General features: G+C 38.0%; 1 protein-coding gene across 1 annotated transcript; it reads right to left on the minus strand.

Moving 5' to 3' along the window:
• Positions 1-1,091: 1,091 nt before the first annotated feature.
• On the minus strand, positions 1,092-4,706 carry bhlhe22 (basic helix-loop-helix family, member e22). The gene has a single exon (XM_051882714.1). The coding sequence runs from the start codon at positions 2,745-2,747 to the stop codon at positions 1,962-1,964; it is 786 nt and encodes a 261-aa protein (XP_051738674.1). The 5' UTR covers positions 2,748-4,706; the 3' UTR covers positions 1,092-1,961.
• Positions 4,707-13,476: the final 8,770 nt, after the last annotated feature.

Genomic DNA, 13,476 nt, shown 5'->3' on the forward strand with positions numbered 1-13,476 from the left:
GAAAGTGTATTCACTGTCTTTCATGTTAACACTGTTGAGGTTAAATCTTTAGCGTTTTCTCCTCACTTTTCCGTTTATTATTATTATCATTTGCCTATTATTATTGTGTTAGTGAATGATTCATGATATTTAATTGTTTTAATACGCTTTTTAACCTTTCCTGTTTTGATAAAAAAAAAATGTTTAGGTACTTTAGGAATTAATGCATTTGTAAATAATTCATTTTAGTGATTTAGTGATTTTATATGCAGCCTAGTATAGCCTACTGTTTGTATTTATTTATCCCTGCCTTCAGCATTCTTGAAACTTCGACTTTTTTAATTTAGGAAAAATCATAAGCTAAACGTGGTGTTTGTTGTAGAAATGAAGTTTTTAAGTGAAAACGGAATTGCTGTTGCACTTCATAACAGCTTCGTGTGAAAGGGCATCTTCCTGTCCGTATGTAATTCTTTCGATGTGATGGACACCCGAACTAGAACAATGCAAACTAATGACACTGACACTGATGCTCATGACTGTTTCCTGTGATTAAAGACACCCAATTACGGCAGTGAACAGTGTCGTAATTATGTTCCTTAATCACATCCAGGAGGTTTAATTGCCTTAACGATGTGTTTAATTAAAAGGAATATAGGTATTGTAGTCGACAGTTTTGATACACTGTTGTTTTCAAATTAACATTATTAGACAACGTCACGGATTTTTTTAAATAATCATGATCGGGGTGACTAAGCTTTATCCTATAATACTAACAGACATTCTCCTTTGGCCCGTAGGGCATTGCTGTCTATAACGTCTGGTCTTTTTTCCCACTGCTTCGCCCGTTTCTATGTATGTAAACGAGCAGAAAATTAAAAACACTCGTGTTCCACAAACTAATTTAGTGAGAAAAATATTAAATATCTTGATTCTGATTCGTTAAATGTATCATAAAATTATTGTTGCCAGATGCCGAAGTTTAACATTTCACAAATTACGTCTCATCCGTAAAATATATATCTTTTTCCGGCGACTTATTGATCGTAATCTCTCGAGCCCACAGGAGCCATGAATCACTTTCCTACCAGAGGACAACATACAACCAGGCATAATGTGTTGGATCAAAATATTTTAATAAAGCTTTCCAATACATCAACACATACAAATGGCCCTCTGTGGTCATATTGTAACTAATATATCTACATTGCTTCCAGCCTCGACCTGACAACAAGTTGAAACCGCCACGTCCCTACATCCAAACTGCATGTGTGTTTGTAAAAAGCCAAATCGGCGAGATTTACAGCAATGATGACAATGCATAATCAGACCAGGCATGCAGACCCACTTGAATTCATCCATTTAGATAAATTAAAAAGAAAAGAAAAGAAAAGAAAAAAAAGAAGCAAAACAACTTTTTAAGATTCCACCAAACTAACAATATATTATATTACAATTTTGAAATGAACAATCTCAACTACGCTTTCGAAATAACACGTAGGCTACTTTGGAATAAAGTCCAATACGCTGCTCCTTCCAGCTGCTGCTTTTTAAAACACGGATGCACTTGAAAGCAAACATTTACATAACATAAGTTCAAAGTAGCAAGAATACGTAGGCTATTATTGCAAGTTAGAGTTAAAAACCTTGAAAAGTTTGGCATCATAAACAAGGTAAAACATGGTTGCATGTTGTCAGGTCAGTGATACACGTCATTCTGAAGGGTCCACGTTAATTAACTGTTCATTCTTCATCATCACATAGACTTTGTTTGGTTTTTTTTTATCCCACTCTCACCAGCACTTAAAGTATAGGCTATACCGTATGTACACAATCAGTTTTTCTTGGAATGAAGTTGTAAGAAAAGTTTTTAGCATTCTTCTCTATTGAGCTCATTGTAAAACTGCTGGAAAACATCAGCCTCTCTTTTTTCAGAGTCAAACGTTGCGCATGTGCTTCTACCAGAGTCAGTACCGCTGCAGAGTTTAAGGCTTGTCAGTGCATTGCTTACAGAGGCTGGAGGTGACATTGTTGAAAAGGGCACATTTGTCCGGACAGGAGGATGCTGCAACTCCTGCGGGGAACGGGTAACCAGCCGGCTGCTCGTATGCGCCCAAACCCGGTGTGAGAGCTGTGGTCGCGGGCAGCGAGGCGGCAGAGATAGCCTGGCCTTGGTTGAGATACGCAACCAGCCGTCTCATCTCCTCCAGCGCCTGTGCCTGCATGAGGATGTAATTTTTGGCTAAGAGCAAGGTGGCAATTTTGGAGAGCTTCCGTACAGACGGACTGTGCGCGTAAGGGATGACCGCGCGCAGCTCATCGAGCGCATCGTTCAGATCGTGCATTCTCCGTCTCTCCCGGGCGTTGATGTTTAGTCTCAGGATTTTCTGCTCTTTGTTTTTCTTACCTCCTTCTGACTTTGCGCCGGGCACCGTCGTTCTCCCGTCCGTCATGAGCATCATGTCGCACCGGCCGTCACTGTCATCGTCAGGACTCTGTTCGCCGCCGCTGCTCTCCGCAGCCGATGTCCTGTTTGCGCTCTCGCCGTACTTCACACACAAAGATCCGGTCGGCAGACCCAGCGTGCCCGCTCGCCCCCCGGGCTGCACCGGGTCTGGGTCTGTCTGGTCAAAACAGCTGATGGGCGACTGGCTGTCCCGGGAACCAAGATCAATACCCGCAGCCGGTCGAAACGAGTCCATCTTTTTGCTCGACACTGCGCTGAGAGTTTTGTGAAAAATGTCTCCACCCAAGTTTATTCTCCTGTCCATAGTCTCCGGAAAAGTCGGATGCGATGGTGGGGCTTCACTCAGCCACTGTCCTCTCCTTAAGTTTCTACTCTATGAAGTGGAGTTGATGTTGATGGCTGCTCCACTTGTCAAGTGAGGTGTAGAGGCAGTAGCTCCTCCTAAAGTGCTCTACACTGCGTTTATCGTGTTGAGACACACTTTGTAGATCTCGGCAGCGATCAGCATCAGCAGCAGAAGGGGGAGTCTTTTACATCATTATCTCAAGTCGGGCTATTAATATGAAGAAGATTCGCCTATCGGGACTGAGCGCGCGCTACCCAATCAGGTTAACGTTTTAATTAATGGGATTAAAACGGTAACAAACAATCCAAACGGGTTTCTCACAGCTTTACAAAAGCACCACGGCTCTTTCATTCCTATGCCCATCTGTGTACACACAATGAACATACAAAATCAATTTTTATGTTCTAATGTTAATGTTTCCTGGTGGGTGCTGCAGACTTCTTCATAGCCTATAGGGAGGGACAGTAAGTTTGTGGGGCTAATTTTTAAGGCAAATATTTAGATCAAGTGGCCTGGTAACAAACTCGCATCACATTTTTATATAAAAGTAACAATTCGAGAGAAGACCACTGACTTTTTTAAATGTCTTTTAACATTTTCATGGGACATGCAAACTGTAAAACTGAAAATAAAAAGAAAAAGTTATTTGTCTTGTGAAGTGTATTGTTTTAAAAAATCGTGTAATTTCTCAGGTATTTGTTGATGCACATTTAAGCGTTTACTCGTCGACAATCTAAAAAATTAGACTTTTGATGTTTGAAAGCTACCTGTTCCTTTCAGCTCATGCCATTTTCAGAGTAATGAGATGATCTATGAGATGATTCACTATATTAAATAAAACCCTTGGATTATTTGAAAAAAAAAAAAAAAAAAAATGTATTCAAAGAAGTACTCTTAGAAAATCACATCTGCAGCATGAATTAAACACGGAACTATTTGGATAATTGTAATTTTGCATTTGGGAGTACTTGGTAGGCAGGCCTACTTAGTAAAGTTTACCTTCACTTGGCCTTTTTGTATTATAGGCTACTGTAAAATACAGTGGCAGACAACTGTAGTGTGCGAACTTTTGGGACAATGGTTATAAAAAGAAAGAGGACACATTTGTGAGCGCCAGTCTCCCCCACGTGGTCATAATGAATTTTGCGCTCACCATATTTTTTTTCAGGTGGTATCACTTATTAGTCATCAATAGGCATCTTTTTGTTATTATATAATATCGCAGTAGTGATGTTCAGCTGTTCCTAAACTCTGAGACAGAAGACCATAGCTTTTAATAATTAAAATGTAAAAAGGCATATTTTTCTAAAAGCAAATGAAGTCACAAAAATACATTTTGGTTAAGTTATATGTATACTTTTTTTTCACTTAAGAAAACAGTTAAAATTCCTATTCATATTTCATATTCATAATTTCATATTATTACACTGCAGTAGCCTAACAAGGTTAAAAACCGCACTATAAAGCGTAAACCATAAAACGCACAGGTGTAGCTCGTGATGTGGTAAATGTTTTTGCAATTACTGTCCTGTGCCACATGGTCTCAGATAGACTGCGCACATTATTAAACATTCGGACAGACTCACCGAAACGTTTAATATTTATGACAAATATTATGACAAATATAGCCTATTAAAACACAGTAATACAAAGACAACGTGAAAATACGAAACAACGTTGGATGAGTAACCTACATGTTTCGCTAATTTCAGATTTACAAAACAACTAGGCCTATAGTGGTATCTAATTATTGAAAAAAATTATAATGCTGTTTTATTATCCAGGTCTGCGTATGGTTAGTTGTAGTAGTATAGTTATTTACTTTTATCTGTTACCCGTGATACTGTTACCTGTTACAGAGAAATTCAGGCTGTCCACATGTGGTACTATTGCTGCAGTAGACCATGAGCAATGAGCAGTTTCCATCAGTGTGATGGATGAACCGGAAGTATTTTTAATCTCTTTCTTAAAAGATGCTGATTCTATCCTGTGTGTGGGTGGAGTTTAACCAGACGGGATTCTGAAAGTCCACTAGGCAGGACTTGAACTCAGGATTGCTGGTGCGCAACAGCACCAGATGTAAGCGCACTGTCCACGAGCCTATCGGGAACTATCGGGGGGGCTGTCGAAATCTGAAATCCAGAAGTTATAGTTATCTAAAGTTGGCTGATCGCTATGATTTTCAGGAAAAGAATTTTGAGAAAAACGGTTTTAAATTTCATATCACATATTTTAGTAATCATCATAAATGAGGTACCATTTGAAAGCATACGAGCTCAAGATTCATCTCCTGAAAACCGTTTTGAAATCTGATGTTGTGTTACCAAGGAAACGGTACTTAAATTTCTTTTAGCAAACTAGTGGGTGGTGTCAGGTTTCATATTACAAAATTTATTTTAACTACTCAAAACATTTTCTAATCTTGACAAAACACATATCGTCTGAAAGGTCTGAGTCTCACAGTTTCATATTTGCCAACTGATTAGGTAAAAGAAGTGAAATTTGGACAAAAATGTATAAATTTGTTACAGGAGAATGCTTTTTAAAAAATCAATGGAATGTTAGTGACACCCTGGTGGCTATTTTTGGTACAAGCGCCTAAACAAAATCTCATAGGAGCTTCAATTTTTGTTTTATCAACTTCAAATTTGAAACACAACTTGGTTAGACATATGGCTTTCATTTAATAGAAATTTTGAGTAAAATATATTTGATAAAATATACATTTTATATATAAAAATTGTTTAGTACAGTACATTTGATTTACAGTAAATTTAAACTTCCATAACTTATCCATACTTTAATTTTTTTTCAAATAATCTGCTGAGTGTCTTCTTTAAAACAAGACCAAACTTAGGTCTGTACTCCAAAGCATTTTTGAATTACAACCTTTCAAGTTTGGATAGTGCATTTTCATGTCTATTCTCAAAAATGGGGTGACAGTTAAGGGGTTGAGAGGCAATGGAAATAAAAGCACAACAGTCAAGTATCACAAGCAAAAGAAAATCAAAGCCAATAATGTCAACATTCCAAATTTTAGGTTGATATCTCAAAAAATGAGCTTTCAGTAAGATTTTGTTTGGGCACAGTACCAAACTTTTTCACTAGATGACATCCAAGCTCTATTACTGACCATTTAAGGGCGCCTCCATTTATTTGAGTGATCTGAACCATATATTTCCATATTTTCATACATTTTATAAAGTAGACATCCAATTCAGAAGTAGTATGGGCAGTTTGGCAGTATTTGATTTGAATTCAACCTCTCATAAATATCATTAGAACATGTATGTGCATTATAGCTCAGTTGTTCTCTTGTGCTCCGCCTTCTCTCAATAACGTTGTATTAGAGAAAAAAAAAATAATTTTGTGTGCCATAGTTTACACAGGACTGGCGGAAAATTTGCATTAATACACCTTCATTCTACATGTTATGTGGTTTATTTTGATAGGTGAAGTGTCTTTGTAGTTTTAAGAGAGGAAAAGCTATGGGTGATTTTTTTTTTCACCTCCGCCGGGTGTGTTCTTAAACAGTAACTGAAAAGACTGTCTTTTAGAGAAAGACAATCTTTTCAGCTTGCCACTATAAATTGCTATTTTTCTGCACTTAACAGGCGAATTTCACCAAGATATATAGTCAGAGATGATAGACAAGATGTTATAGAATAATAACTTACTGAAAAAAACAATTTTGACAAAAAAAAAAAAAGACATTTGACCTATTTTTTTAACTTTACTGAAATCGCTCCATCAGGACATCCGATGGGTTTTCCCAGATCGCATCACAAATGTTCATTTATTATGATATGAAATATGTTAACAGGAAGCAAAATTGAGAAGGCAGACAGGATTCAGTAAAGTCCACAAGGCAGGATTTAAACTCAGGATTCCTGGAGCACAATAGCACCAGATGTCAGCACACTGTCCACAAGGCTATCGGGAAGTATGATGTGGACAGAATTTGACGGCAAATATACAGCTGTCGAAATCCGCATCAGCATCAGTTTAAATGTTCATTTTTTGCTTTTCATGATTCTTTTTGAAAATATAGCGATTCTTTTTGAAGAAAGTAGCGATTGTTTTGGGGAAAAGTAGCGATTCTTTTTTGGAAATGTAGCGATTCTTTTTGAAGAAAGTAGCGATTCTATTTGGGAAAAGTAGCGATTCTTTTTGGAAATGTAGCGATTCTTTTTGAAAACGTAGCAATTCTTTTTGGAAATGTAGCGATTCTTTTTGAGGAAAGTAGCGATTCTTTAGAATTCGACGGCAAATATACAGCTGTCAAAATCCGACCCCCCCCCCAAATGATGAGAGATGTTTATGCAGTGACTTAAAAGATGCTGATTCTATCCTCTGTGTAGATGGACTTTAACCAGCATCAGTTTAAATGTTAAATTTTTGCCTTTTTAGAATCTCATGGGTGGGGGAACAGAATTCGACAGCAAATATACAGCTGTCAAAATCCGCATCAGCATCAGTTTAAATGTTCATTTTTTGCTTTTCATGATTCTTTTTGAAAATATAGCGATTCTTTTTGAAGAAAGTAGCGATTGTTTTGGGGAAAAGTAGCGATTCTTTTTTTTTGGAAATGTAGCGATTCTTTTTGAAGAAAGTAGCGATTCTATTTGGGAAAAGTAGCGATTCTTTTTGAAAATGTAGCAATTCTTTTTGAAAACGTAGCAATTCTTTTTGGAAATGTAGCGATTCTTTTTTGGGAAAGTAGCAAATCTTTTTCGAGAATTCGACGGCAAATATACAGCTGTCGAAATCCGTCTCCCCCCCCATACAATGAGAGATGTTGATGCAGTGACTTAAAAGATGCTGATTCTATCCTGTGTGTGGATGGACTTTAACCAGCATCAGTTTAAATGTTCATTTTTTGCCCTTTATAATGATATGAAATATGTTGAAAATTGGAGAGAGAAGGCAGACGGAATTCGGAAAAGGCCACGAGGCAGGATTCAAACTCAGGATTCAAGGTGCATAACAGCACCAGATATCAGCACACTGTCCAGAAGGCTATTGGGAACTGCCCTCCCCCACATGATTATAGATGATGATGCAGTGACTTAACTCTGTATTTTCTGAAAGTAAACACATTTTTCCCTTTACAAAATTGGATTTTTTCATAGAAACATATAGGAACATTATAGGTCTATTATAATTATTTTTAAGATGATACAGGTGATGTCATGTGACAACGACTACTCTAACATAAATGATACAGGGGAAATATTCAAAAAGCATGACGCTAATATTTCATTCAGTCTCTTATTCTGATCCGCTGTTTGTTTCCTCTTACTCACCCTCGTACACTGAGATCTGTAGCCGTTTAATAACTACTAGCCCATTATTCATCACTTAGCATCATTTGACTCCACGAATGAATGTGTTTGCATGCAAGTAATCTTTGAAATCAGCAGTTAAATCCTGCTTCTCCTGCAGGTGGCGTAGTTGCTCTATACATGCCATTTTAACTGTCCTCTTGCGCCATATATATGTTCTGATCTTTTCGTTCTTTTAACAAAAACTGGTTGCATAGCAACACAATGAATCGAGACATGTTATTTTTTAGCGAGCAGAAATTTTATCATTTCAAAGTGGTCACTTCATACCAATTACTGCATACTTCTGATACGAGAGTAGCTCGCCTCGCGCAATTGTGGCCGCGCGTGCTGATCTGTCAAGGCTCGCGCGTGATCTGAATAATGATGGCAGAGTTTATGTGATGCGTTACTGTTCTGCATTGAGCGTCTAAGCTTATTTAATACAAGTTTTGCAGCGTGTGATGAATTTTAGTATGTAGACATGCGTTATATCGCACATTTTCAACGTTCTTAGGCAAGTTTTTGTAGCAAAGGGCCATGGGATGTGATGTGGATATAAACATCATTCCGCCGACATCTTGAATTGTTCTGACGCCGTGTGTTACGTAACTCTGCTGGGGCAGCAGTATTATGAAGCCTTGCTCCTTTAGTGTCTTTAGTACGGCTTATTTAATTTTTCTTCAATCCTGGGCAGTTTTTTATTATTATTATTATTATTATTATTATTATTATTATTTAGGCATATTTTTTGGTCATTTGGCCAAAATCTTGTATTATTAAAGACAAAGTGCCACGCACAGGCTATTTAAGACAGTACATACTCGAAGACAAATGCTAGACTAAGACACTCTTCTCCGCTCCTCAAATACATAAAACACTGGCCTTTATGTATATATAGTGTTTCTTGAGTAAAGAAAACGTTGTACTTATTCAAACAACCAGTTCTTTATTTACCTTTGCATTGCAAACAAGCAGAGACGGTCCAAACTGCGTGCAGCACTTCTTGCAAGATTGAGGCGGGGTGGAGTTATGAGGTTTGACTGACAGTTTTATGATCCATTGGAGTTTAGTCACAATCTCTTTTTAATACTTTTCATAGTTAAATATTTGCAAAACCCACAGACAGACATAAAGGGTGAAAATAGTAATGATTTAAGAGAAAGAAAAAAAAAGATAAAGGAGATACAAGGTTTCTCCCCGACAGCGATGATATTTCATTAATGTATAAAGTAATTTTCTTTTAGCATTAGAGTAAAATAATAACAATATTAAAAAAAAAAAAAAAAAATCCTCCTCATTGTAAGTGGGTACGTGCCTAGAATGCCTATGCATAAATCAAACATATTAAATGTATCTTGTCGAATACCTTAATAAAAATAAAATAAAAATTTATTTTTATTTTACTGTTTTATTTTTATTTTTTTATGTTAGGTCAATAGTAACCAAAACTGTTTGGCTACCAGCATTCTTCAAAATATTTTCTTTTGTGTTCCACAAAAGAAAGGATGTCATGTAGGTTTGGAACGACATGAAGATGAGTAAATTATAACATAATTTTTAATTTTGGATGAACTGTCTCTTTAAGTAGCTACTCATCTTGATTAGACACTACGGTTTTAGCCGTTAGGGGTCGACATCTCCTTAGAGATCATTCAATTGGATTGTAGATTACTGTAGGTGAATATCAACTCAAAGCAGGCCATTCCAATGTTTTCTTTCAACAGAGCAAATACATTTGCCGTTAATGTCATTCTCTCTATGATTCTCAAGTGATGGTTAAATATTCATCTCAGGGTCTCAATATTATTTGTGCTGTAAAATATAAAACAACGTGACCAGTTGGGTGGTTTATATAATTTAAAATTTCAGATTCAGAAAACAACAATACCGTGATCTCTACTGTTGCAAAGTAATGATCGAATTAATGCTATGTTTTATTATATTAAAAACACCAGTTGTCTTTTGCCACCCAAACACACTCGCTTGCAAGTAAGCATAGGGTTAGTTGTTGGTTGTTTACTTTTATCTGTTAGCCGTGATGCAGTTTTTCTGCAAAGAGAAATTCAGCACCACGCGTAGTGGACAGCGCCTCACCTTCAAGACCGCAGCGTATCGCATCGTTACAGATTGCAGTACACACATACTTTAGCAATTATTTAGCACAATATCCAAAAGACATAGACCAGAACTATCAAAACTATCTTTTATTGGAAAATGCAATTTTAATCAAATGCAAACTTGAGGAAGAATTTCTCAAACCTGCAGTATTTTTGGCCTGCTGCTGGCGGAAGGCTCCGCTCTTGGCATTCACCGCGTGCCTTAATTGTAAGACATTAAATCAAGGTCCGCTGTGAACACGGAGAGCCAGAGTCTCAAATCACGCAGAGCCTGTCTAAAATATGCCATAAACCCTCTCCATCATTGTAACCATCGCAAAGCAGCTGTATTACCATTAAATCCTTCGTTTATCCAGTCATTCCCCAGCTTCTGGTTTTAGTGTCCCGGCGCGTATGACTCGAGCAGCCTACTACGGCGTATTCCCTATTAAATTAACGGTTTTCAAACCATTCATAGTGATGTCCTGTGCTATTGAAACCATTCCGTGAAGTGTTTAAACACAGCACAGATCTGATATAAAAGCGAAGCGAATGCTCAAAAGGATTACTTAACCGCCGTATGATGAAATATGGTCATGAAATGTTGACAGCAAAGGGATAAGGCCTTCATTATTTTTTTGTAGCTGGTATCAAAATGACAGCCAGTCTGGAACAAAGAGGGACAAGGGGGGGTTGACCATTTGATCTGCTTGAAAGGACCTCTGCTCTGTCAAAAAAAGCTTGAGGGGCTTCGACCACGTCCGTACGTACTCAAACACCTACAAGAAGAAAACACAAAAATACATATTAGAAACATGATAGGCTTCCAGTTAAATGTGAAACAAAATACTCAACCCTCGAATGCGTCAAAAAGAATTCAGATATATTCCAGGCAAACGTCGCGTTAAGCTAATACGCATGTTCGAGAAAAGATGCATCCAAATGCGTTCGAAAAAGACGCATAACTGTATTCCATTCGCAAGGAAGAACGTACTTCCCACAGCTCCTTCTGGGAGTGAAGATGGGCTGAATATTCCCAGTGCCCGTGCTGTTAAACGGTACCGGTCTCTCTCTCTCTCTTCAGTCTTTTCCCCATGCCGACTGACTTTAGGATTAATGGCTCTCCAGCCGAACAAATAAGGCATCTGCTTTTAGCAGAAGAGGATTGCATTGGGGGTGGTGACGTCACTGGGCAAACAGATGTTTGCGACCAACGTCCTGACCGTCTCCTTATGTCCTTGAGAGTAAAATGAGCGCACGTTTGCTATGACATAACCGCGTTTTTTGTTTCCCTTTAATAATTACTCCTCCTTTAGTAGCCTTCCTCTGCTTACAAGACGCCTGTCATCACTGTCAATCGATCAGCCTAATAGGCCTATAGAACTAAGAGGAAAGAGAATTAGCTTTTGAAATTAAGTTTGCCACCATCAGCATTTTCTGTGCAGAATTCCCCATACGGATTTCTGAACGCTGTATCCATGTATTTAGACTGCAGATAAGACGTTTTTTTAAAAAAAAATACTTCAAAAAAATAATAGAGTTTTAACCGGCTAGTTTTGCTTGAAATACAAAGGCTTGTCTTATTCTCTCAGATACACACAAGAAGGTACAGTTTGCTGCACCATGTCCAATCTTTCTAGGCATACATTAAAAAATAAACGAGTGTTACAAGCTTAAAGAGAATTTCTCTGATCATATTTCTCAGACCTGGTACAGCAAACAGCCTGAAAATATTCTTAAAGTCGAGTTTGTGTGCGCAGTAATCCGCATCTATCACACGTTCTGTTTACATTGGCGTCAACAGACCTCTCAAAAACCTACTACTGTATGCTGTTTTTAATTTGCGAGGATACTGTATGTCAGTGGTGTATATGTTTATGGGAATATGAAATCATGGGACCAAAAGAATACAGATTCAATATTCAGCTTGTATAATAAAAACATTGACAATTCAAAAACGCCATCGCCATCCATACCAAGAGACCACTACAGTCGTCTAAACATCTTTAGTAGTTTTTATGTTCTATTTCGTGTTTTAATGTTCAATGTCACGCAGTTTCTTCCAGTCATTAGTAGCTCACAGTTTTAAGCAGATTTTTACATATGATTGTCGTATGAATGGAATCGAGAAACAAAGGGAAACGCCATTTTTGATCAAAAATGTCTGTGCATTGCATTATTATTCGTGCATGTTTCTCGTTCCTGGTCTTAAGCCCACGCGCTTCTGATTTATCAGTGTTTGTACTCTCATAATGAGCAGTAAAATATGACCTAGTTGACCCAGCGTCCATTAATCTATTGTCTGTGGGAATCAAGCGGGTACAAACAAAGCGAAACCAACACGTAACGAGTCCTCGTGCGTTTTGCTTGGAAAAACAGTTCGCGTTTGCGATAAACGATTGATAAACCGTTAAAAGCATTCGCGTGGTTGTATTTTGCATGCGTTTTATCCAGCGCACTGTAAAAACAATAGCAAGTGCAACGTGGGAAAAAGCTTCCCCGTTATATTCTGATGATGCCGATCGCGAGCAAATGCCAACAATTAGCTACATTTTGTCTAATATCAGACACGTTTCCATTTTAGCCTTCTCTTTTTGCATGTGTTGATTTATTTTGTATTCGTAATCCCACATATGTATCCCATAATATTCCACACTTACGCGCTCGCTCGCTCGCTCCACAGCCTCAGCAGGAGGTCGTTGGCTTTCCTTGTATTCATATCCATTCATTTTTCACGAGGCTGTCTTCGTTTTATAATTCGCTTTTCGCGATTTAAAGAAACTTAATTGTATTCCCGGGTTTCTGTCGATGTGTAGTTGGATGCCTCCGCTAAGCGACTTGCCCTATCTTGCAGTGAGTCAGGGGCTGGAGCCCCTGCAAAGCATGGCTGCGTTTTTCTCTTTTTTTCAAAAGAGGGCAGGTCGCTATGCATTATAATGAGTTAAATCTCTCTCTCTCGCTCTGCCCCTCGCACGCACGCACGCACACACACACACACAGTTGCAAATTTTAAATTGCAATAGACCTCTCAACAAAAACATCAAGCTTTTGTAACGTTGAAGTGCCGACCCGTGGTGTCTAATGTATATACATCTCTACTGATATTACATTCATTAGTGCATTATATAAAACTCAGTCAGATGTGTTGCCTGAGCCATAATCTCATTTTAGATTACTTGTGCACATTGTCGAATCGTTGCGTTAGTGTTTTGAACGCAACTTGTCACGTTCTGTCCATTACGACGCCCCAGTGATTCACGTTAT

The sequence above is a fragment of the Ctenopharyngodon idella genome, chromosome 23 (assembly GCF_019924925.1).
Source record: "Ctenopharyngodon idella isolate HZGC_01 chromosome 23, HZGC01, whole genome shotgun sequence".
Lineage (NCBI taxonomy): Eukaryota > Metazoa > Chordata > Actinopteri > Cypriniformes > Xenocyprididae > Ctenopharyngodon > Ctenopharyngodon idella.

Coding starts and splice junctions, on each gene's coding strand:
- bhlhe22 (XM_051882714.1), bottom strand. CDS start 2,747: ATGGACAGGAGAATAAACTTGGGTGGAGACATTTTTCACAAAACTCTC.